Source organism: Tamandua tetradactyla, chromosome 12 (genome assembly GCF_023851605.1).
Source record: "Tamandua tetradactyla isolate mTamTet1 chromosome 12, mTamTet1.pri, whole genome shotgun sequence".
NCBI lineage: Eukaryota > Metazoa > Chordata > Mammalia > Pilosa > Myrmecophagidae > Tamandua > Tamandua tetradactyla.
In genome coordinates, this window is record NC_135338.1 from 32,894,431 (window position 1) to 32,919,260 (window position 24,830).

Sequence of the window (24,830 nt, forward strand, 5' to 3'; positions counted from 1 at the left end):
TTTCTGGTTATTTAGTAGTTGTTCTGGAGGACGAACTAAAATGCGCACATTGCTATTCCACCATCTTGGCCCCCCTCCCAGTTGAAGTAGCAATCATTTTGATGGAGAAGTGGAAGAGATTGAAAGAGAATAATAGACACAAGGGCAGCAATATGTACAAATGCAAATGGTGAGAGAGAGCAGGGCACATCTGTGGAAACACAAAGGGTTGAGTATTATGGGACATGGAATGGACACATGGGTATGGAATAGAGAAATGAGAGTCCCTTTCTTAAAGGGACTTTTATGATATGGTTTTCCTGTGGGCACTGGAGAGCCACTACATAATTTTAAATGGGTATGACATGGTCAGATTTGTGTATAGGGAAAGTCTAGTAATATGAATTTGTTCTTCTTGAACCTAGATACAAGGTTCTAGGAATTGACTCCGAGTGTCCATGTGTAGGTGATACCCACTCAACCTCAGGGAGATATAATAAATCAGGCTGCATGAAATATAAAAGAATATCAGCCTTGGGCAGGCCATGGTGGCTCAATGGCTGACTTCACCTGTTTGATTTCTGGTACCTGCCCATGTTAAAAAAAAAAAAAAAAAAATCAGCCTTTACTCCAGGACGCTAAGAGCCAAAGGCCCTAAGAACAAAGTTCTATAATGGAAGCCCAAAATATTTAATGGAAAAATATTAACAACACATAGGGGAAAGTGCTGCCTTTAGATGTTGTAGAAAATTCTCCACTTTCACTTTTTCCTCAGGGGTAAGGTACAAATATACTTTGTCTGAACCTCAATTCTTTTTTTTTTTTTCTTCACTATTGCCATTATTATCTTTCTCTTATCAGGCATTTCCAATGTTCATTCCTTCCTTTTCCTTCTCAAGACAGGTTCATCATATCTTCTGTTATCTTCTTTTTTTTAAGCTGTTGGGCCCTTGAGGTTTTAGCCTTAGTCCTCATCCTCAGCCAAGGTCTAGGCCCTAACTGGCTATTCTTCCAGTGAGTGAAAATATTGATTCCTTAGGGATTCTCAGATGCCAGAAAAAAAAAGAAGGCTATTCACAACCCTTAAGATAATTTTGCTCCATTATTGTTAGAATAACAGTGCTGAACAGTGTGTGAATATGGTGGAAAGGAGAAGTTTCAACTCATGTTTATCACCAGAAGGAAAGTTGGAAGTTATTAAAACATGGGAATGTATAACACAGTGAATCTTGTGGACAATGTCTATGATTAACTGTTCAAATATAAAGAAAGTTCTTTCATGAACTAGAATAAGTGTATGACACTATTACAAGGAGTTAATAAACAGGTATATCGGGAAAAATGTACCTATTGAAAACTATGGACTATACTTAACAGTAATTGTTTTGGTTTGCTAAAGCTTTTGGAATGCAGTGTACCAGAAATGGATTGGCTTTTACAATAGGGATTTATTAACGTATTAAACTTAGATTTATTAACAGTTCTTAGGCCATGAACTTGTCCCAATTAAGGCATCAACAAAATGATACTTGGACTCTGAAGACAGGCTCTTGGCATCTGGAACACCATTGTCACATGGGAAGGCACGTGGCAGGCGTCTGTTGGTCCTTGGCTCTCAGGTTTCATTGCTTTCTCTCTGAGCTTCTGTGAGTCCTCTCTTAGCATCTCCAGAGGCTTTTTTGTAAGCTCTCTCCAAACTTTGGCTGTTTCTGTTTGAGCTCTCTAGGCTTTTTCTTTTATCCTCTAAGGACTCCAGTAAAGGATTAAGACTTACCTTATATTGGGTCACATCTCAGTTGAAACAACTCGGTCAGAAGGTCCTACCCACAACAGGTCCACACCCACAAGAATGAATTTAAAGAACATGGCCTTTTCTGGAGTACATACAGTAAAACTTTAATACTCCTTCATCAACAGTAACAAATGTACTACTAGAAGTCAGTAATAGGAAGAGATAAGGGGTATGGGAGGATTGGGGTTTTCTTTTTTAATTTCTTTTCTGGAGTAATGGAAAAAATGTTCTAAAAATTGCTCATGGAGTTGTATGCTCAACTATGTGATGATACTGTGAGGCAGTGATTGTATATTTCATATGGTTTGTGGTAGTGCTTTTCTTTTCTTTTCTTTTTTTGGATACATAGGCCAGGAATCAAACCAGGGTCTCCTACATGGCAAGTGAGCACTCTACCATTGAATCACTTGTATACCCTACGTCAGATGGCTTGTGTGGTATGTGAATATATCTCAATAAAACTGCATTAAAAAAACACACACTAAAAAACCACGTGCTCTTTTCCAACTTCTGTTTTTGAGATCACCATGCATTGTAGATCACTATAAAATGCTCTAAAAATTAAAATAACTTACTGAATATTGATAAAACAGAAAATAACCAATTATCAGAAATTATCATGGAGAAAGATGTCACAGAGATGGAAGAAATGTACCAGGGTCCTGTCCCCCACAGAATTTTTCCACAATAAGCAAAACTAGCAGGACAGTCTTTTTCACAGCGTTGGAAAAAAGTTAAAGGGTTGTAGTAACTGAGTGCTGAATGAAAAAAGACAACTTAGAAAGGGTAGAAAAGCCTCTTGGCACCTTTGCTGGCATGGGGCCAGCCCTGGTCCCTGTTTCCTGGTCCCATCCTTGAGGGAGCAGAGTACCTTCATGTACATATTATGGTGAATTTATGTGTGGTGGCTGCCTGCAGGAATGAACCAGGACCTTCATCTCTGTCTTATGGAGGTCCAGAACTTTGTCTGAAATAGAAAACAATTAAAATGCAGTTGCCTGGGGCAAAAGATTATAAGCTTTAAGACATACAATAGAGCGTTCGGAAACTGGGAAAAAAGATAGTAAATTTACTGAGGTAAGAAGGCAGGGCATTCAAAATGTATCTGTAAATGGGGGAATTTCATAAGGCCAAATATTTATGCTTAGGAAAAGACACATGTTAAGAAAAGACCAGAGAGACCTTATGCTTTACCTTTGGGTGTTCTTTAGGCTCACTGTAAGAATGGATAAACTCTGAAGGAGAGAGTTCTTCAACAAAGCCAATCTGCAAAGACTGGAAAAGGGATTTTCTTTTGTTTTTGCTTGGTTGTTTATTTGGGGGTTTTGTTTATTTTTATTAGTTCCTGGCATTCAAGGAAATCTTTGTTATAACTATCTAGATACAAGCTTATGGAGCCCAAGCTTTGGTGACCAAACTACAGAGTTAACACATTAAAATGTGCAGTGAAAAATAAACAAATAATAGGGAGATAATAGGGTAACATATATTGGGTAGATGGAAATACTAGTGGTGAGTGAGAGGGACGGGTAAAGGGTATGATATGTTTGAGTTTTTTCTTTTTTCGTTTCTGTTTCTGGAGTGATGCAAATGTTCGAAAAAATGATCATGGTGATGAATATATGACTGTGATGTTAGTGTGAGCCACTGATTGTACACCATGTATGGAATGTTTGTGTGTTGTTTTATCAATAAAAATATTTATTAAGAATGTGCAGTGAGGAGAATTTAGGAGGAGGGGGCCAAGATGGCAGTTTAGCGAGGTGTGGGATTTAGTTCTTCCTCCAGAGCAGCTAATAAATAGCCAGGAACAGTACAGAACAACTGCTGGGGCCATGTCAGTGACTGGACACACAGTATACACCAGTCTGGACCAGCTGGACTGGCTGCAATCCCACCCAGAACCATGAGTTCCCCAAGCCGCAGCAGCTGGTTCGCCCATAGGCTGCCTCCCAGAGGGGAAAGGAAAGAGACTACCAGCAGCAGGGGCTGAGGGCAACCAAACTCCAATTGTGGAATTAACAAATTGTGACTACTAAAAATAGGCCCCTAGCTCAGCTGAACCTTGAGTAAAAGTGGATGCCACTGGCTTTTGCCCCATATGAGGGGGATGGGGGGAGGGGGGAGGGCAGGGCTGACAGTAAAAAAAAAACAAAAACCAGTTTTTTTTGGATTTGAAAAGGTCTGGGACCTGAAGGAAAGGAGGGGGCACATAGGACCTGGAGATACACAGAGCACATACCAATTTAAGCTCTTGATTGGCAAACCCAAGGAACAGGGTTCCTGCTCTGAAAAGGATTTTTCTTTTTTGTGGCTGTGTTTTTATGGCTGGACTGCTCTTTGGATACAGCTGCAAGGCTTCTCGGGCTCCATTTCCCTAGGCATAGGCAGAATTAAGCTTGTTTGAGTGTTTGTCTGGAACCTCTGCCTTCCCAAGGATAGGGGTGCAGCCCAGCTCAGGTGAAATCCCTCCCTCAAGGAGTTCAGACCCCAGGGTCTAGAAAAGTGAAGTGATTGAAACCAGACTACAACCTCTTCTCTGTCTCCACTATACCCCCAACAGGGCGAGTCTGCTGAAATTAAACATACCGCATCACCTTATGCTGGTGGGACATGCAGGCAGACAAGCGCCACATACTGGGAAGGACAGTAAAAACAGAGAGCCCAGAGGCTTCATGGGAAAGCCTTTCAATCTGCTGGGTCTCACCCTCAGGGAAAACTGACGCAGGTGACTTTTTCCTCCTGACAGGAGGCCAGTTTGGTCTGGGAAAATCTGGCTGGGGTCTATAATACTTAAGTAGACCCTCCTAAGGGTGGGGGGAGAAAGGCACCATACAGGCAGGGCAAGAAACAAGAAAACAAGAACTGAAAAATTCTGATCTGTTAAACAAAATCTAAGCTAGAGGTCCAGAATAAGCTGAACTGAATGTCAAAGAACAGATAGACAACAAAGTCATCTAGCAAGAAAATCCTAGGTTAAAAAAGGAAAACAATCTCCAGAATAAACTAATTAAGGAAATTAAATGCCTAGACACCAGCAAAAAATAATGAATCATACTAGGAAAATTGAAAATATGGTCCAGTCAAAGGAACAAACTAACAATTCAAATGAGATACAGGAGTTGAAACAATTAAGAATGTTCGAACAGACATGGAAAACCTCATCAAAAATCAAATCAGTGAATTGAGGGAGGATATAAAGAAGGCAAGAAATGAACAAGAAGAAGAAATCAAAAGTCTGAAAAAACAAAAAATAAAAAGTCTGAAAAACAAATCACAGAACTTAGGGGAATGAAAGGACAGTAGAACAGATGAAAAAAAACAACGGAAACGTACAATGTCAGATTTCAAGAGGCAGAAGATAGGATTAGTGAACTGGAAGATGGGACATCTGAAATCTGACAAGCAAAAGAAAATATAGGGAAAAGAATGAAAAAATATGATCAGGGACTTGGAATTAAATGACAACATGAAGTGCATGAATATACATGTTGTGGGTGTCCCAGAAGAAGAAGAGAAGGGATAAGGAGGAGAAAAACTAATGGAGGAAATTATCACTGAAAATTTCCTAACTCTTATGAAAGGCTTAAAATTACAGATCCAAGTGTAGCATACCCCAAACAGAATAGATCCAAATAGACATGCTCCAAGACACTTACTAGTCAGGATGTCAGATGTCAAGGAGAAAGACAGAATCTTGAGGCCTCAAGAGAAAAGCAATCCATTACATACAAGGGAAGCCCAATAAGACTATGCATAGATTTCTCAGCAGAAACCATGCAGATGAGAAGACAGTGGGATGATATACTTAAATTACTAAAAGAGAAAAACTGCCAACCAAGAATTCTATATCCCACAAAACTGTCCTTCAAAAATGAGGGAGAAATTAAAACATTTTCAGTCAAAAAATCACTGAGAGAATTTGTGACCAAGAGACCACCTTTGCAAGAACTACTAAAGGGAGCACTAGAGACAGATACAAAAGGACAGGAGAGAAAGAAGTGGAGAAGAGTGTAGAAAAGAAGACTATCAGTAAGGGTGAAAAGAAGGAAAATGAGAAAAGACATATAAAATCCAAACCGCAAAATGGTAGAAGAAAGTACTGCCTGTACAGTAATAACACTAAATGTTAATGGATTAAACTCCTGAATCAAAAGACATAGACTGGCAGAATGGATTAAAAAACAGGACCCTTCTATATGCTGTCTACAGGAAATGCATCTTAGACCTAAGGATAAACATAGGTTGAAAGTGAAAGGTTGGGAAAAGACATTTCATGCAAATAACAATCAGAAAAGAGCAGGAGTAGCTATACTAATATCTAACAAATTAGACTTCAAAAATGTGCAGTGAACAACAAAAAAAACTGCAAGATATACAAAGAAGCCGGAAACAATGGCCAAGTCAAAAGAACAAAATAAGGTGCACAAAATCATCAGTGAGGAAGCCCAGATTTTCGAAATACCAAAGAATTAAAAGAATTTTCTTAAATATGTTCAAAGTGCTAAAGTAAAACATGGAAAAAAAAATAAAGGATATAAAGAAAATGACACATGACCAAAATGAGAATTTCAATAAGAGAAATCATTAAAAAAAAAAAAAACCAACAGATACATTGGAGCTGAAGACCACAATAGCTGAAATTAAAGTTTCCCTTGAAGGGTTCAGCAGCAGACTGGAACTGGCAGAAAAAATAGTCAGTGAATTGAAGTTAGGACAACTGAAATTACCCTAAGGAGCAGAAAGAAAAAGGAATGAAAAAAGAGTGAACAGGGTGTATGATGTTGGGCTGGGACACTATCAAGTGCACCAATACACATATTAGGGGAGTCCCTAAAGCAGAAGAAAAAGAGAAAGGGGTAGAAAGGATATTCAAAGAAATAATGGCTGAAAACTTCCCAAATGTAACAAAAAAAACATCAAAGAATACTCATAGCTCAAAAAACTGAAAAACAGAGAGACCCACATATACTCAAAATGTCAAATGCCAGGGACAGAGAATCCTGAAGCTGCAAGAGGGAAGTAATATGTCATGTACAAGAGAGCCTCGTTAAGATTAAGTTCCAGCTTTTCATCAGTAATCATAAAAACAAGAAGACAGTGGGATGACCTGTTTAAAGTGGGGAAAGAAAATAATTGCCAGGCAAGAATTCTATATATAGTGACACTGTTTTAAAAATGAGGGAGAGATTAAGAGATTTCTAGATAAAAGCTGAGAAAGTTCTTCACTACTAGATCAGCCCTAGAAGACAAATAGAAACAAAGAAAAAAATAAAAAAGACACTACTAAAATCAGAAGGGAAAGGAGGAACATTACTCCAGATCTTACAGAAATAAAAGCTATATTATAAGAGGATACCATGAACAATTAATTGTACACCAACAAATTAGATAACTTAGATGAAATGAACAAATTCCTAGAAACAGACAAAAGACCTGCACTGACTCAAGAAGAAATAAAAAACCTCAGCAGACCAGTAACAAGTAAAGAGATTGAATCAGTAATCAAAAGCTTCCACAACAAAGAAAAATCTAGGATCAAATGGCTTCCTTGGTGAATTTTACCAAAGATTCCAAGAAGAATTAACACATTCCTGCTCAGAATCTTCCAAAATTGAGGAAGGGGAAACACTTCCTCATTCTATGAGGCCAGCATAACCCTAATGCCAAGCTTGATAAAAATATCACGAGAAGAAAATTAAAGGCTGCTATCCCTTATGAATATAAATGCAAAAATTCTCTTAGTACTAACAAACTGAATCCAACAGCACACTGAAAAGATTATATAGCATGAACAAATGGGATATATCCCAGGAATGCAAGGGTGACTCATCATAAGATCAGAAACGGTAGTTTACAGTTTCCCAGGGCCAGGAGTAGGGTATGGGGAATGAGGAGTTAATGCTTTTGAAGGGTTCAGAGTTTCTCTTTGCTTTAACTGAACAGTTTTGGTAATGGATGATGGTGATAGTACCACAACATTGTGAATATAATTAATTCTACTGAATTTTATACATAAAAGTGATTGCAATTGGGAACATTTTGCTGTATGTATGTTAACACTATAAAAATGAAAGAAACTACAAGTCAGCTCTGGTTCACATGGTTCACTTTGGATGGTTTCTTTTTCCCTCAGTATTGCTTGGTTTCCCAAGAATCAGAAGACTCATTGTGCAGGTCTAATTCAACCCCAGGGGTTTTGTATTCTCCTGCCAACAAATGTCATCCCTTTGAGTTCACATTCTTGGACTCAAGAACCAGTATAAGTGATTACCAACTAGCTTTGGCTACATCTTAGGATGTTTCCAAGTAAAACCAAAGCAGAAAATAGAAATCATGTATTCTTTAACATTTCTCATAAGGTACTACCGCTGAGTTTGAGTGCAAACATCTGTATCATTGCACAGATTAAAAACAGTATTTCTGCATCCTCATCATACAGTATCAAATGAAAAGCTTTGAAATTCAGTATCATTAAATTCTGCCATATAAATTACCTTAATCCAAATTAAGATCACTAAGAAATCACTCAAAAATTTTAACTGATTAGTTTTTATAATTCCAGTTTTATTTTTATATTTCACTGGATTTCTTTTTCTTTTCATAATAAAATGGAAATCAATTCCATCAGTTAATATACACAATTGCATTTCAACAGAAGCTTTGGGTGTAGAGTAGAATGTCATTGTTACCTGCCATCCTGCTTGAGTCCCTCAGCCTTATCTCCCTTCATCACAGGATGTTCTTTTAAGCTCTGGGAATCACTGGATTTCTTATGAATGGGTTCCTGCTCTCATGTAGTACTCATATTGGGAATAGTTTACCTTTCCTGTTTCCTTCTCTTACTTGTGCCTTCAACCTATGCCTTGGCTGAGAATGACTTAAACTTATCGTCCCACCATTTTTTATTTCACCTGAAATTTATAGATTCCTTTATCACTGGCTTGTAAGTAAGTGACTATTGTTTCTCCTCTTCCTCTTTTCCTCAGTCTGAGGAACCACTTCTTACTCTCTGGCCCTTGAGACTTACGTCAACAGTGCCTTCTACCAAAAAAAATTCAAGATTCTGTTATCTTGAAGATCTTTACAGTGACTGGAGTTGCTTTCACAAGACCATTCCCCATGTAGAAGGTGTACTTAGGGTTAACTGCATGGGTGTTATACTGCTTTCTCAGGCCACCTTATACTGGTCTGTGTCTCCCTGAAATATGGTTGATTTTAACCATTTGCCAGTGATTATACCAAAATGTTGCTGGGGTAATTCATTATTCAGGATTTTTAAGTTGTATGAATTATTTTCCCTATAATTCAATCATAACATGTTTTTTAAAAATCTTTCAGTTACTAAACCAAGGAGATTTAACTGAAGGACGGACATGATCGTGGTTGTTGACTCCTGGAAAAGCAGCTCTCTCTGACAGCAGAGCGCATATAGTGGAAACAGATTACATAAGGCTCAACATCTGCCAGATCCAAAATGAGACCCTGCTTTTGCCTCTGGTCATCATCCCTGGCATACAAGATGAATGTAGGAATGCTTTTCTTCAAACTACCATCTGATCCAGAGAAGGAACGAAACAGTGAATGTGGTAGGCTAGGTAACTACCTACCTGTCCTCCCACTGCAGAATTTGAGAATGAACTGTCCCAAAAGTGAATTTGGATTATATGTTGGCTGAAGATTTTCATTATGACTGTTGAAGGGAGGTTTTCCTTTGAAGAGTTTTCATCCCTGACTCAGCTGTTTTTTCACATGGATAAACCTAAGTCCTTCCACCAACCACAAAACTGTACCAGAAAGCTGAGTTTTCAAGATGCCTTGTTGCTTTGGAGAAGGGAGTGATGTCTGTTCTGTCATGACATTCTCCCTTTAGCAACCTGAACAATAAGAGACTCTTTGCCACTGGGCTGCAAAAATAAATTACTTGAATCCCCCTTGGCTCAGGCTGAGGTACTATCTTCTTCTATACATCTCTACTTGGTCACTTTGCTTTCTTTGTTTATAGAACATTTAGTAGCATGTTAAGAAGGTTTTCTTTTTCTAATTTAAAAATCACATGATTAATAGCTACATTTGCTTTCCCTTTAAATAAACAAAACAGCCCAGGTTTTGGCTCCTTGTATTGGACAAAATTGGTTTTCTTAGAAAGGAGAATATGAAAATAGCTCGTTCTTTCCCTTGTAGATAGGACACTGATTTACCCTCAGGAGTCCAGGAAAACACAACATGAATGTCTTCATCTCTAACTAGCAAACCCAGATGGTTAAAGTTGGAATATTACTCTGTCATCACCAGAAAAGAGACTCCTCCTGAGTCTAGAAAAATAGCAATGACATAGATACTTTTTATTTATTTATTTATTTATTTTTACATAGGCAGGCACCAGGAATTGAACCCGGATCCTCTGGCATGGCAGGCAAGCATTCTTGCCTGCTGAGCCACCGTGGCCCGCCCCATAGATACTTTTTAATTTTTCCAGAAAGGCTTTATAAAAATAAGAAAGTTGCTTCTGTTAGCCAGTCTTGCTATCATCCTGTCTTGTAGCTACTGGGAGAGACTGAATACCTATTATTGGTGAGAATAAAAGCATTCTTAAGATCACTTACTATTCAGAAATCATGACTGTTGGGAGAAATTTTAAATTCATTTAAAATGAACTTCATCTTGACACCCACACACCCCACCCATAAAGTGACACATTCTAAACTGATAAAAGAAAAAATGAACTGTTTTAAATAGAATTCTTGATTCATTAATGACATGCATAATCCTCCTATATTATATAGATGGCATTCATAGCAATTACATGTACTTTTAACAGGCAGCCTTTTATAGAGAGCAGTGTATAAAACTGTCTTTTATAGAGACAATTTTGCCCCTCCCCACCCCCATACCCCCCCTGCAGGGGACCTTTGGCAATGTTGGAAGACATTTTCAGTTGTCAGAACTAGGAAGTGCTACTGGCATCTCATGGGTGAAATTTAGGGAGGCGCTAAACATCCATCCAAATTATCCCATCCAAAATATCAGTAGTGCTGAGGTTGAGAAACCTTGTACTAAAGGTTGCAAATTTGTCCCCCATGGTCTAAATCTGATCTACAAATATATTCTCTTTTGTCCATACAATATTTCTAAAGGATTTTTTAATTAGTTGCCAGTATGTAAATTTCTGGCTTCTGTTGAAAGCATGATTGATCTGGCAATATGGGCCTGTATTACAGAAGGTTTATACTCTTCAATCTCCACTATCTCTGATCTTATAACCAACCTGCTTGACCCATTTATGTTTCCTGCCTAGCCCCTGTAGGCATCTGGGTTTGTGCCCCCTTTTCTGCACCAAGTGTGAGGCATAAAGCAAGAGTGCTTAATTCTGCACTTTATAATCTCTTTACCCTAAGGTTCTCCACTTTGACTTCCTAGAACCATTCCCTGTTATCTGCTGCTCTTTTCCCATTTTCCAAGGGTAAGCCTGACTCAAAAACCCAAGTTTTGTCTGCCTTGACTCAACCCCAAGTTAACTTGGGGTTAAGTTAAGGAGTAATTTAAAGTATACTTATTAAGTAAGTCATTTGAAAGTATCCGGTGATTCATAAAACAGCTCTTCTAGTTCTTTCTTGGGGCTTGTAGGCTGTCCTAGAGAGTCTTCTAAATCCTGTGGTGGCTCTCTAATGTTGAGTTTTGTAGTTTCATAGATGCTGTAGAATAAATTAAAAGCAGTATGAAATTTAAAATTTTAATTTAAAGAAAGCTTACGTCACTTAAGAATGGTTTCAAATAGCATTTTCATTATTTTATATGGGGTGCCAAGGGAACTTTCGGGGGAGGGGCGGAATTGGGATAGGAATTAGGAGGGGCTGTCAGGACTTAAAACAAGCTTGAGAGATTTGGAGATACTGTGCTTTTTGCCTTTTGAATTATATCAAAATGGTTATGGAGGAGGTGGAACTAATAAGTTACTTTGGAAGAGTGCTAGAAAAGCAGTTTTATCATTTTATAGGAATTCAGAATATATATGGATTTTCTTCGTAGGTGAAGTGGAAATACTTTTGACTCATGGCATTGGAACCGGAAAACGAAAATTTTTATGAAAAGATCTAAACCTCTAGTACATAATGGTTATATTTTATTTAGAACTGAAATGCTCTCCATATTCAAATGTATTACTTGGAGGTCTCTGGATTGGTATTATGGAAATTCAGGATTTTCGCCTCAGATAGGAATGGCTTTTCTAATGGTTTCTCCTAGTGGCATTATTAGGCATGGCAATTTAGAGAGAGGCAGAATAAGAGCATCCCAGGTTACCTGGGAGAATCATCAATTCCTGACTCCTTCCATTGGATGGCATAGATGCCTTGACACTTGTTCTTCACAAAGTCTTCATCCAGCCCAGCCTGCTTCAGGGTGTCTCTATACCGACGTTCTGCTTCTTTCCTGGCAAGGTCCTATGGAATGGGAATTAATTTGCTTTAGCTATCTTGTGAATTACTAGACAATTCTAAATTACTTGCTTAATTAGTATCCTTATAATATTGTACTTCCAACTGTGCAACCATTTGCTGGGCACAAATTTGAATGAAGATTACTTAGAGCCTGTTTTCAAACCTTAATGTACATACGAATCACCTGAAGATCTTAAATGCAGCCTGCAATTTTGCATTTCTAACAGTCTCCCAGGTTTTGCCAACTGTTGTCTGGGAATCACGCTCTTGAGAAACAGAGACTTAAAGCTGGGGGACACCAAGTGAGACCCTGATGAAAAAGATGAACTAAAAATGTTTTACAATTTAAAAGCAACCAAACCATCATCAGAAATACTAAAATATAACAGAAAATAAGCTGCACTAGTAACACTGTTAGGACAGAATAGATGGTCTGTGTGTGGACCAGAAAAAGAGTTTTTGTTTCATTGTGTTCTTGAAATTTAAGTGTTCAGAGCAAAATCATAGAGAGAGCACTTCGTATTTTTCCTGCAGAGGTGAAAGATCTGGTGAGATCTGCCAGTGATCTTGCTTTGTTTGAAACAAATTAATATAAAGAGGAAAGGTCAATGTGAGAGATTTTGAACAGTGTGAGTTGCTAAGTAAACACAAGACATCCAATTGTGTGAGGGGAGAGGGTTGGAGTAAACCCAGGAAATGCCTAGATAATGTACTCAGTAGCTATAAGATGGAATCTATGGCTAGCTAATAGGAATATGGTCACTAGAGAACCCCAACTTTTGTCTGAAGTTTTGGGGAGAAGGATCTGAAGCACCTGATGTAGCCCAAAGCTGCCTGGATGGTGGTCTTTCTAGGTTCAAGCAGCTCCAGAGCTCCTTAGGAAGATCTCAACTGAGTCCAACTTCTAGAGAACATCTTAAAATAATTTTAATCACCTGAAAGCCACTTAATCTGGAAAGGTTCTTCTGAGTGTCTGTGAGCATCCTAATCCTTAGAGACCTATAAATATGGCAGAGCTCTATAGGCTGGGGAAGCCTGAGGGCACCAACACTGCCAGAGGAAAGATGCCTTCTCAGTACTCAGCAACAAGACAGCAGAATCAGACAATTTCAGTCATGTTATTAAGTTAAAGATGTTCTTACTAACAGCCAAACTGTTGCTGGATCTCTGGGACCTAAACCCCACTCTGATTCACACCGAGAGCTAGACTATAGTGAAAACTCTGGGAAATGAAGTGTCCTTTTATCAATGCCTTTGGGCTCCAATCTTTAATGAAATCAATCTACACAATGCTTCCCACTGCACACTACATATTTTGGGGAAAGACAATAGTACTAAAAAGGGTCCAATGTAGAATCTCTCTGAGCCTGAATGAAATGTTGACAACCAGATTTAAAATCAATAATTTTTAAGATCCCTTTCATCTAAGGCAGAAGAAAATGAATGATGGTTAATTTTACCTTAGTGACTTGTTCAAAGAGATAGGGCCTTGTTTGTACTCTCTTCTTCATTTCCTCCAATTCTTTCTTATATTCTTTTGCTCTCTTACGGTCATTATTCCTGGGATTAACAAGATAGAAGGGATTCTGTTCTTTTCCAGTCCAAACTACCCTTCATTCCAGTTACGCACAGTATACTCCCACATATACTGTAAATGTGCCTGGCAAAATCCTTGATTCCATGCAATAATAGGAGCCTACCCTAATAACTTTTGCCATTTTCAAGGCCACTGATCTATTGGATTCCAAGACAGGCACCCCATTTTGACACATGGAGGACACTGACCGGTTCTCTTTCAGCTTTGCTTTAAACACCTCCTCCAGGCTTTTATGGGGATCCATGGCTTTTGCACGCAGGGTCACAGATTTAGACATGGCTTGACGCTTCTTTTTATGCATCTCCAACCACTGAGTACTCTCATCTGCTTTGCCTTTTTTTTCAAGTGAACTTCTAAACGGAAGGATGTGAAAAAGGAATAAAGATAGCCAGTTTGAACATATGTAAAGGAAGTTGGTGGTTTCTATAAATTGGGTGGGTAATTTACCATAGCTGACATTTCAGAAAGAATGAGATTCTGGGATTGAATGTAGTGGCAGATAAAGCCTTAGCACTGTAGACAGTGATTCATTTAATTAAACTAAAAACCATGTGAATTAAAATATTCTTACTTAAATAGCCACTCAGTAAGCCCTTTGCCAGGCTTCTTCCCTATCTAGAAACAAAATATTAATAGCTACCATGTACTGAGCTACCTACCCTGAACCAAGTGCATATAAGCACCTGTAAGTACTTATCTACTATCATCCATAACTGCCCTGATGAGGCAAGGACTGTACGCCCTTTTTTGATAGACGAGGAGAATGAGGATCAGAGAACAGTCACTTGCTCAAAGCTGACCAGTATGCCAGTGGAGATATCAGAATTAGAAACAAGATTTCTTGACTCCCAAGCCTCTGCCCTTGATCACTGTAGCATAAACAGTGGGCTGGAAGATGACTGGGTTAATGGTCCTCTGGGGAATACAAATCTGCTTTCAAAATAGAATTGGAAATGGGGCCTCCAACACAGACATTTAGGATCAACTTGTCACAGTTTGTCTAAATATCTTTTTACAAGGTACTATGGAGAGTTCTACCAAAACGAAAAAGCAAAATCAAGACTCTTCCATTGGATGTTTACATTCAAATGGATATATTAGGAAGGAAGACATGGAAGTTTAATCTGCAAAGTTCCCTATCCTGGAAAGCAGATGTGGACATCCTCTAAAGGTAGGTTAGCGGGTCCTAAATTTTATTGGGACCTCAGACACTAAGGCTTTTGCCCTGATTTAGTAGCTCTTACTATGAAATGTGAGGAAGGAAGAAGTATTCCTTGGATTCATTTCTAAAGTCCCTGTTGTGGGTCTTTAGAGCCAAGTGGGTCCAATGTACTCCTCTGTGAGCCGCACAGAAAGGCACTGAGACACAGATCCTCCCTGATGGGCCATCACGCTGTGACTTCTGCTCAGCAGCCTAGTGGAGAAACTGTTACTGTGCTGCTGGCTTGATAAAAACAGGATCGTGACAGAGGCTGGTAAGGGTGAAAAATAAGGAGGCTCCTGCTTCCCAACTGACCTTTTATAGCTCTGAGGATGAACTGCAGAGAATCTCAAATCTGTGCAATAGAAGTCTCTTCACCCTCTTTGTGGCAGGTTCAGCCACCTGCCATCATGCTTCTCTGAATTATTTCTCATTGCTACCTCCCTCTTTCATTTATGGGCCTTTACCTATGTTGTTTTCTCTGGCTGGGACTCTCTTCAGCCTTTGTCTGGCTAACTCCTCATTCTTCAGGTTTCACCTTAAATATCTATCATTCCAAGAGAATTCTCTGTTAGGTTGCCTGGTAACCCTCCCTCCCCCCGTCTCCTATATCCCCATCACAAAAAATATTGTGATTGCCTGTTTGCTTTTCTGTATTTCAGACTAGATGTGAAATTATAGGTTCCAAAAGGTTCTTCTGGCTTTAACATTGTGCCTGGCAAACAATTAGTGCTATATAAATATTTTCTGGATAATGGCTAGATGTTCTCTAGCACCAAGCATGGAGAGCCACATTATATTTCTGTCCTGAACAGGGAATTCCTTCCTTGAGGTCCCTGATGACAGGAGAGCAAGCCCAGCAGCAGGGTAGTTTCCAGCATTCAGGCCAAGGTCAGAGCATTATGAGTCTCTCATGTGACCTGGCCACTCACCTGATTACAGATTCCCTCTTCCTGGTGGCGTCTGTGATGTGCACAGGGAGGGTGTTGGCAGACAGAGAAGCAAGGCCACTCAGAGAACGACTCCTTGGCATGGGTGTGGCAGGTGGCTGTGGGGAATCCTAGAAAATATGATGGCTGGTATTGGTGAGACAGTATGTGTGACAGTTTCTATCTTACCTAGGATTCAGTTTCAGTGAAAGCCTAGTCACATTGAGAATCTTCATATTCTCCTGGGACTAAGGCAAGGGTAATGAGAACTCAAATTTAGAAACCAGGTCAAGGTTTGGATGTCAATCCTAAAGTTTTTAATCAAATAAGAAGAGGTTCCTTAGAATTGGCACAAGGGCCCAAGCAATTGATCCCAATTCCCTGCCTTCCAGAGCTGCTTGTACTTATTTCTGCAAAATCTCCTAAAGAGAGAGGAGATGAAGGGAAGTATTCTTGTGGTCTTACGTTTATAGGAATTGGGGCTCTGCTAACAACTGAATTAGTGTTTAAAAAAAAAAATTAAGATTAGAAAATGTCATGAGAAATGTGCCTTCCATTGTGAACTGCATAGGCCTATCCCCTGAATTTCAGGCCCTAAGCCCCATCTTCCCCGGCTATAACGATTCTCACCCTCCTCCCTCCAGGGGCACCATCATCACCCTGGTGCTGAGTATGGCGCAGGCTGGCAGTTCTCAGCTGGAAGGGCTTGTTACGAGTCGCCTCTCGGGTTTCCCTTCTCTTCGCAGCTTTTCTCTGGAAGGCCTTATAAAGGCCTTCATAGTCAGGGACAGCAGGATTCACCCGAGGCTGGAATCCAAAGTCAGTCTGCAGAAACCCAAGCTTTTCTTCCCGGGTTCGGGTGGCTGTTCGAGTCTGTGGGTCAGCCCGGCTCTGAACAGAGGCGATAGGGGAGGAGGCCATCTGGAGCATTTCCAGGGCCCTCATCTGGATGCGAATCTTCCTGAGGAGCTCAGCTTCTGTGGCGGAAAATTGAGTGGTGATAGGTGAGACGGGACCAAGTCAGAAACCTTATACCACAAGGTTTGGAGATCCTCCCCTCTTTTAAACACTGGTAATAATGGGTTGTAAGTCTATTGTCAACTTTAGGAATTTTGTGAGGCAGCTGACATCATGTAAGAAGCTTGAAATCAGCCACGATGGGAGTATTTATGGTACAGAAAATGGCAAACACTACAAATCAGGATTTTTTTGGCCTAGACAGCCAGTGGATAAACACAGACCAACGAACCCTGCTGGTAATAGCCCCAGAAGCAACTACCATTTACTCATACACTTGCTATGACTCCTTCTTCAGAGACTGGAACCAGAAGGAGGTGGGCCAGTCACATGCTCCTGTCATCTCAGAGCAAGGGCCCACCATCTACCCAACTGCCAAGCCTATACCCAAATTATCCCTGACTTCTCCCTCTCTCAGCTAATCAGTCACAAGTTCTGCAGTCTCTTTCACCTCTCTTTAGTCCATGTTCTTTTCATCTTCCCACTACTAATTTCATAATTTAACTGAACTATTAAAGTAGCCCAATAAATCAACATTCCTATAACTTTGCCCCCTCTGCCCCCTTTAATTATCCACACAGCAACCAACGTGACTGTTCTAAACTGCATATCTGATCATGAGCCACCTGCTTAAACCCCCAGGGGCTCCCTAATGTTCCTGGGATGAAGTCCAACCTCCCTAATATGACCGAAAAGGCCCCCTGGTCTGGCCTGTGCCTTTCCTCCCTCCCTCTTCTTCTCCCCACGGTCTCGTCTTTCTACCTCTTACCTTTCCATACCTTGAATATGCTCAGCTTTCTCTTATCTCCATGTTATGTCTCTGCCTGGTACACTCCACTCCTTCCTCTTCATTGAATTAATCATGCTTCATCCATCAGAGTTCATCTTAGTGCTAATTTTCTCTAGGGGACTTCTCTAATTGGCCTTACCCACTCACTACACCCTAAGTTAGGGCCCCATGTTATATGCTCTATAGGACCCCCATGCTTCTCTTTTGTCTAACAAATGACTCCTCACATTTGTAATTATTTGTTTACCATTTATCTTCCTCACATACCTATAGACTCTATGCCTAGTTATTCATCAAAGAACAGCATAGCACATATTAGTGAATAAGTAAATAAAGTCTTAGTCTCTTATTTCAGAGCTATATTTCTTGAAATGTGTAACTAAATAATCCCATGAATAATCTGAATGATTGACCCTTGACCCAACCTCACCAGAATGAGGAAGGGGCTGAGGAACTTTTCTCAGGGACAGTTGGCTGGTGGTGGCACTGGCCTTATGTTGTCCTTGGTTGCCTCATTGGTTCTCTCCTCTGGTACCTGGATTGGCTCAGAAGATTTCACATTCACTCACTAAGAGAGAAGTCAACAGGATGAATCTTGGGGGTGCTGTAGACTTCCTACTCCTCATTTCTTACCTAACCCTACCTGCATAGCCTGCACTGAGTCTCCGTCCAACACAGCCTCTAGTGAGTCCACCCAAACAACACGTCTCAAGCCAGGCTTACCCCTGTGCCCTGACTGAATCCCCACAGCACCTCTTGGTACTTTCAGGTCATGAGAGTGACTGGAAAGTCTGCCCTTACCCTGGAGTTTGTCCCCAAAGGCTGGCTCCAGAATGGACTTGGGGATATTCCTGGTGGCCTTCTGCCTGGGGACCTTGGCCTGAGCAGTAGAAGCCAAATCCCTCTGCTGAACAGCTTCCTTTCGCTGCTCTTCCTTCTCCATGAAGCTGAAGAGCTTCAGGGAAGACAGGAGCAGTTCCTTCCTCTTCTCGATCCCTGTCCGCCTACGGGCCTCATTGCGCTCCATGATCTCCTGGTAGAGGGGCAGGTAGACATGTGCAGGCACAGGCTGTGCTCGGAACTGCCGGTGGCACTCAGCCTCCTCCTGGCCCTGCCTCTGTGCCTGCTGCCTCTCACGCTCGAAGGAGGCAGGAGAGGTGAGCCACTGGGCCTTCTTCCGGGCTTCACGCAGCATCATATGGAATGGTTGAGGGACAGTGATGGATGATGCCCAGGAGCTGATGCTTCTGTGCTGGGAGTGTGGTCTGGAGATCAAAGGTGGGCTGGGCTGGGCCCTGGGACTGTCTGAGGTAAGGTTTCTCAGGGAGCTGCAGCGCCTTCTGGAACCAAATCTGGAAGGAGAAAACAGATCTGTGGGTAGAGAACAAGGCAGCCAGGAGACCTGTCTCCTCTGTGAGCCTCTTCCCTGTTCCTCCCCAGTCCTCCATTCCTGCTAGGTTGAGACCTGTTAGGTCACAGCCATACATCAAGCCCCACAGGCCTTTATGCCTGCAGCTTTCCCAACCAGCCTTGCTGTTTCCCATAGACTATCCTAACAATCCTAGTGGGAAGGCCTTTTTCAGAATTGGCCCAGGAATTGTGCCTTTGCACTCCACTATTTTCATATGAGAGAGAGAACAGTGCAGTGGTGCTGAGCAGGGCTTTAGAGTCAGACAGACCCAGGTTCAATTCTTGTTTCCAACAATTACCAGTTGTGTGACCTTCAGCAAGTCACATAATCTCTTGGAACCTCAATTTCCTTATCTGTAGAATGAGAAAAATAATATCTACTTATAGGGTTATATAGGAGAAAATAAATATTAAATGAGATAAGGTACACAGGCATATAGCAGTGCTTGGCCAAGGTAAATGTCCTGTAAATGGCAGCTAGTACTGTTTTCATTCTCAGGGAGGTGGTATGTTTAGAAAAGGCTTTCCTTTAAACAATTCCAATGCTTCAGGTGACTAAGAGTTACCCAAAGTGATTTACTATTGTTGGATAATAATTGCTTGGAAGCTGATCCTGAACTGGAACCTGGCTAAATAGCAACTTGCAAATGTGGCCTTTGCTTTATAGAGGAAGATGAGACCATGAGACATGATATGACTTGTCCAGAATTGTGGAATGGGGCAGCTGATAAACTGTAATGACTTACCTTGAAGACTGAGAGTTCTGGACCTTTGGTTTCTCCCTGCCCTTGTCTTGAAAGAAACTCTCCAGGTCCTCCTCATCTTCAGAGAGATTCTCATCAGTGACTGGGTCTGACTGATAAAGGGATTCCAGCAGACACCAGCTGCCTTTCTGTTTCAAAGTCTGCAGGGTCTGGCAAAAGCTCACAATTGAGTCGGAAGAACCAGAACGTATCTCCTCTTCTGGGCTGAGGAATTCATCAAGTTTGGCCGCCCTGGGCAAGAGCAGCCCATCCCCAGGCAGTTCCTCTTCTGCCTCTGTGTCTGAGGAGGATTGGAGAGGAAATACCTAAAATGAAATACAAACAGATTGTGGGTCAAACTAAAATTTCAAATCCATTCCAAATATAACTCTTAATCTCACTTTGAATAAGCCTTTATATATTAGGAACTAGGCAGGAACAAAGAAAAGTAGCATGTTCCTTGCTCTGAAGAAACTTCACAACCTGGTACATGGGGTGTGCTTTGTTGGAGGGCAAGAATGGGATATGAAGAGCTAAAGTTGGTTCCCTACTCCATGCAATACAGTAAGCATTTATAGAGTGCCTATATTGCACCAGGCATTCTGTTCCTGCACCTCAGAAATCCTACTCGTAACCTCAGTCACACTCTGGGCCCTGCCAGCTTGGGTTTTACCTACTTGTTGGCCATCTTCCTTCTCTAGTCTGCACTTCTCCTTTTCTCATATTCTAGCTAAGTTCTACTCCATTACTATGAATGGGTGATTAATAGGAGAGACAATGTCGTCTAGCTGAAAATGCAGTGTCCTAGAAAGTGGGACACCCACCTGGCTTTCAACTGTCTTTTAAATACTCCATTCATTCATTCATTTATTAAAAACAAAACAAAACACATCTATTGAATGCCTGATGTACACTGGGCATTTTGCCTAGAACAAGAAGAACAAGATCCCTACTCTTATGAAGTATGATGGAGACTATTTTAATCCCACGCCCCTCTGTGCTCACTAGCAAAGAAAAACAGAAAATAAACAAGATGATGATAAATTGAATGAAAACCAGAGAACACTGTGAGGTTCTAGAGAGTGATGGAGTGGCTCTGAAAACCTTTTTGGTTAAGAAAATTCATCAGGTAAAGACCATTAAGAATGTACTTATAATGAAAGATGTATCAATTTGTTGCAGCATTCCATGGGAAAAAAACATGGGAAATGGGGGTAGGGTGAAGTATTGTAGGGTTGACTTACATTGAATGATTCTGATGAGGGTTAGATGAAGCAGAGATCAATTCTGAATTGGGTGCTGTCATGAAGCGGGGACAGTTTAGTGAGTGATTGAGCAACTTTTATGCAAATGTAGGAAGAACAAAGCAGGGCTGGATAAGTAATTGATAAGTAAGCATAACTATTTAGAAGCAAGGTTATGTTAGTAACTTTACGGTTACCCTGTGGTCCTGAACACTTGTTTTCTGCTGATTCTGCTGTGAGCCTTATCTGTATCTGTTACAGTCTGAGTTTCACAGTCTTAGTCCTCAGCTAATTTTTACTTTTTCACTATGGAGGAATTTTGGATTGACACCTGATTGATGAGGAGTCAACCTTGCTAAAATCTGGGTAAAATGATTCTGGGCTCAAGGTACAGCAAGAGCAGGGTCCTGAAACAAGTACAAACTTGGCACTCACAGAGACAGAAAAGAGAACCAGTGTGGTGGAGAACCATGGCATGAGATGAAGTCTTTGGCAAGTGCAGGGCTAGGATGGGACTGTAGAGGATGAGTGGTTGCAGCAGGAAGACCAGTTGGGGGGCAGGCCACTACAGTCCTCCAGGTGACACTTGGTGATGATTTCACTAGATTTTCTAAGGTCCAGCTCTAATCCTGGAAAGAACACTAGATTCCAGTCAAAGATGATGTGTCAGTTGTTCTAGCCCTAGCTCTGCTCGTATGATCTTGGGCAAATTTCTCTCTTTTTCTTATAACTACTCTTATTTATAGTCATTTACCATGAAGTTCATACATTTCACTAATTTTAAGTGTACAGTTCAGTAGTTTTTAGTATAGTCACAGTTGTGCAGCCATCATAATCACCCCCAAAATAAACCCTGTACCTTTTAGCAGTCACCCCTCATTCCCACCAACTCCACTCCCAGCCCTAGGCATCCAACAATCTATGTCCGGTCTGTATGGATGTGGGGGCAAATTTCTAAATATTTGTGCCTCAGTTTTCTCATTCATAAAATGGAGTCAACGTCTCACAGGGTAGTTGGGAGGGATAAGCGAAAACTAAGTGCCATTGCTATGGTTTTGTGAACAGCCTGGTATGAAGCTCAAGGGGTTCAGGTTTGCGGGTCAGATCCTGCCTCCCGACCCGTAAACGCAGACCATTTTGACCCCGCGCCCCTGCTGTCCCAAGAAAACGTCTACCGTTTTCTCCCTTAGGAATTCCTTTCCGGGTCGTATTCCTGCTTCCTCTCCTTTTCGTTCCGACTCACCTGACGGCTCCACTCTGCGCCGCCGGGGTCTTCCTCAGGCCTCCCCACGGTCATCTTCTCAGCCTGACAGAGAAGGCAGTGGCTATGGCGTTGACAGCAGCCGCGCCAGCGGTCCGGCGGTAGCTAAGCGACCTCAGGCTCCGCCTCCTTCTATCTTTGGCTCCCTAGCTGATACCATAAGCCAGTTCCCTTTTCAAGCAACCACTAAATCCAGCCCCTACAGTCATGCGCTCAGAGCCGGGGGTGAAAGGCCAGTTGTTAAATAATACCACACTGGGAGAGAAGGATTGTTTCCTCTTTGGCCTGGTTCCACCGCGCGTTTTATTTCCGGTAGAGGCCAGTGCCGAAGCGTCATGTGATTGGAGAACTCTACTCCGGAAGCGCTACCTGAGGCGGGTCTGACCCGGCGCTTAGCACCGCCTAAGGAGGCACTATGGCCGCCCGGCTCGCTATGGGCCGGTTGGTGACTGCGGCCACAGCTACCCGCATAAGCCCACTGGTCTTATGCCGGAGGTGGTCCAGCGCTTCGGCAGACACCGTGTACGATGTGGTGGTATCGGGCGGGGGCCTGGTGGGCGCCGCCATGGCTTGTGCCTTGGGTAAGCGCGCGTCAAGCCGGTAGTGGGGAGTTGCTCGAGCGCCAAGGAGCGGTGATGACGGTAGGACTCACGGCACTCTTTCCAAAAGATTAGGAACCCCGGATCCCGTGGCCCGACCCCTTCCTAGAGGCTCCCCTGGATCCGGGGAGTGCGGTCGGTCCTTCCGGGTCAAAAGTGGGAAGGGTCTTAGGAGTCTTTGTACTCGTTGCGTCACAGGTTCGCCCAGTATTGCTTTGTTATGGGTACGGATGAAGGCTTTCAGACACTGTCGCATTTCGCTACTTTTTTTTTTTATTAGTTTTATTGAGATATAATTTGCATACGATAAAGTTCGTCCGATTAAGTGTTCAATAATGGTTATATACAAAGTTCTGCAGCCATCATCACCACAATACGTTTTAGAACATTGTCAAGACACCCCCCCAAAGAAGAAAAAACAACTCATCAACAGTCACTCTCTGTTTCCCCCCAGTTCTTCCCAGCCCTAGGCGACCACTCATTTACTTTCTGTAGCTACCTTTTCTGGACATTTCATATAGATAGACTCTACTATATGTGGTCTTTTGTGTTTGTCTTCTTTCAGTTGGCTAAAAGCTTTTAATGTTCATCCATGTAGTAGCTTGTATTTTATGTATTTTATGGCTGAATAACATTACATTGAAAGAATATACACGTAGTTTATCCATTCTGCAGTTGGTGGACATTTATGTTGTTTCCACTTTTGGCTATTAACAATGTTACTGTGAACATTCCTGTCTAATCTTTTGCCAGAGTATGTTTTTAGGACGCTTGGGTATTAATTAGCTTGAGTGGAATTGCTGGGTCACATGGTATTTTAGTTTGCTAATGTTGCCAGAATGCAATACACCAGAAATGGACTGGCTTTTATAAAGGAAATTTGTTTAGTTGCAATTTTATAGTTCCTAGCTATCTTTCATCTGGCTTCCTGTGTCATGTGGGAAGGCACATAGTGAAGTCTGTTAGCCTTCCCCTCCTGGCTTCTGGGTGCAAACAGCTTTCTCCCAGTGATTCCTTTTTGTATCTCTAAACACCTAGGTTTGCAGTGGCTCTGAGCTGAGTTGTGCTGGGCTATGCTAACCAGCGCAGAGCTCTCCTCTGACCTCCCCCTTTTAAGCCTCCAGCTCAGTAAGCATCACTCATTGTGGTAGGCACAACCCTTAGCCCACCACAGATGTAATCAGCCATAGATGAATTTCACATGCTGATGATTTAAGTCCCCAGCAACAGAACAACTAGGTACCATCACTTGGCCAAGTTGACACCTGAACCTAACGTGGTACCTGAATGCTTAATGTTTTGAAAAACTGCCAGACTTTTCCAAAGTGGCTGCACCATTTTACATTCCCTTTAGCGATACACTAGGATTCCTGTTTCTCCCATGCTGAACAGCACTTGTTTTCCACCTTTCTATTTATAGCCATCCTAGTGGGTGTGAAGTGGGATCTCCTTGTGTTTTATTTTTTAACTTTATTTTGAAATAATTTCAAACTTTCAGGACAATTGCAAAAATAATACAAACCCTATGGTGAGAACTCCAATATACCCCCATCAATTTTTACATTTTGCCAAGTCTACCACATCATTCTTTTTCTCTGTCTTCTAACATTTGAGAACAGGTTGCACTCATCATGCTCTTTGACCACATAATACATTCATTTCCTTTCAACAAGGATGTTCAGTTATGTAATCACCTTAGTGCACTTAACAAGCTCAAGAAATTTAACATTGATATAAAGCTTACAATCTATAGTCCAACTTTTTCTGTCCCAGTAATGTCCTTTTGAGCCTTTTCTCCTCTGTTCTTAGATCCCATCCATTATGTTATA

The 24,830-nt window shown here is 41.3% G+C and overlaps 3 protein-coding genes across 12 annotated transcripts in view; 2 read left to right on the forward strand and 1 right to left on the reverse strand.

The window, feature by feature from the left end:
- ZNF410 (zinc finger protein 410) overlaps positions 1 to 9,747 on the forward strand; it is an 86,378-nt gene extending 76,631 nt beyond the window's left edge. For both annotated transcript variants that reach the window (XM_077123028.1, XM_077123029.1), the window contains one exon: positions 9,113 to 9,747. In XM_077123028.1, coding sequence (XP_076979143.1) covers positions 9,113 to 9,151 — 39 coding nt within the window. In that variant the 3' untranslated portion in view covers positions 9,152 to 9,747. The remainder of the gene's footprint in view (positions 1 to 9,112) is intronic.
- The window catches only part of COQ6 (coenzyme Q6, monooxygenase), a 55,787-nt gene that overhangs the window by 10,271 nt on the left and 20,686 nt on the right, over positions 1 to 24,830 (forward strand). The window contains exon 1 of one of the 7 annotated variants that reach the window (XM_077123024.1): positions 22,538 to 22,924. The exons of 1 other annotated variant lie outside the window; for it this stretch is intronic. Coding sequence is in view for 2 of the 6 variants with exons in the window: in XM_077123020.1 (XP_076979135.1) it covers positions 22,818 to 22,983 (166 nt within the window). In the remaining 4 variants the exon portion in view is untranslated. Of the gene's footprint in view, positions 1 to 22,537; positions 23,044 to 24,830 lie in introns of those variants that run through there. 5 more of the 7 variants (XM_077123020.1, XM_077123022.1, XM_077123021.1 and 2 more) reach the window with 5 other exon arrangements.
- On the reverse strand, positions 10,900 to 23,151 carry FAM161B (FAM161 centrosomal protein B). 3 transcript variants are annotated; one of them, XM_077123011.1, is made up of 9 exons: positions 22,385 to 23,151; positions 19,901 to 20,223; positions 18,546 to 19,096; positions 16,568 to 16,914; positions 15,941 to 16,068; positions 13,996 to 14,160; positions 13,671 to 13,770; positions 12,074 to 12,213; positions 10,900 to 11,466 (listed from the first exon to the last, which is right to left on the reverse strand). In XM_077123011.1, the coding sequence occupies exons 1-9, from the start codon at positions 22,436 to 22,438 to the stop codon at positions 11,337 to 11,339; spliced, it is 1,938 nt and encodes a 645-aa protein (XP_076979126.1). In that variant the 5' UTR covers positions 22,439 to 23,151; the 3' UTR covers positions 10,900 to 11,336. The 3 variants fall into 3 exon arrangements, with proteins under 3 accessions (XP_076979126.1, XP_076979127.1, XP_076979128.1); XM_077123012.1 differs by lacking the exon at positions 13,996 to 14,160; XM_077123013.1 differs by lacking the exons at positions 13,671 to 13,770; positions 13,996 to 14,160 and having other exon boundaries at positions 16,597 to 16,914.

Bases quoted from the DNA above. Each gene is read 5' to 3' on its own strand.
- FAM161B (XM_077123011.1), bottom strand. From the start codon at position 22,438: ATGACCGTGGGGAGGCCTGAGGAAGACCCCGGCGGCGCAGAGTGGAGC. The intron at 16,915-18,545 runs GTAAGGGCAGAC...TTTCCGCCACAG, and splicing joins CTTTGGGGACAAACTCCAGG to AAGCTGAGCTCCTCAGGAAG. The intron at 16,069-16,567 runs GTGAGAATCGTT...CATATTTTCTAG, and splicing joins GTGCCCCTGGAGGGAGGAGG to GATTCCCCACAGCCACCTGC.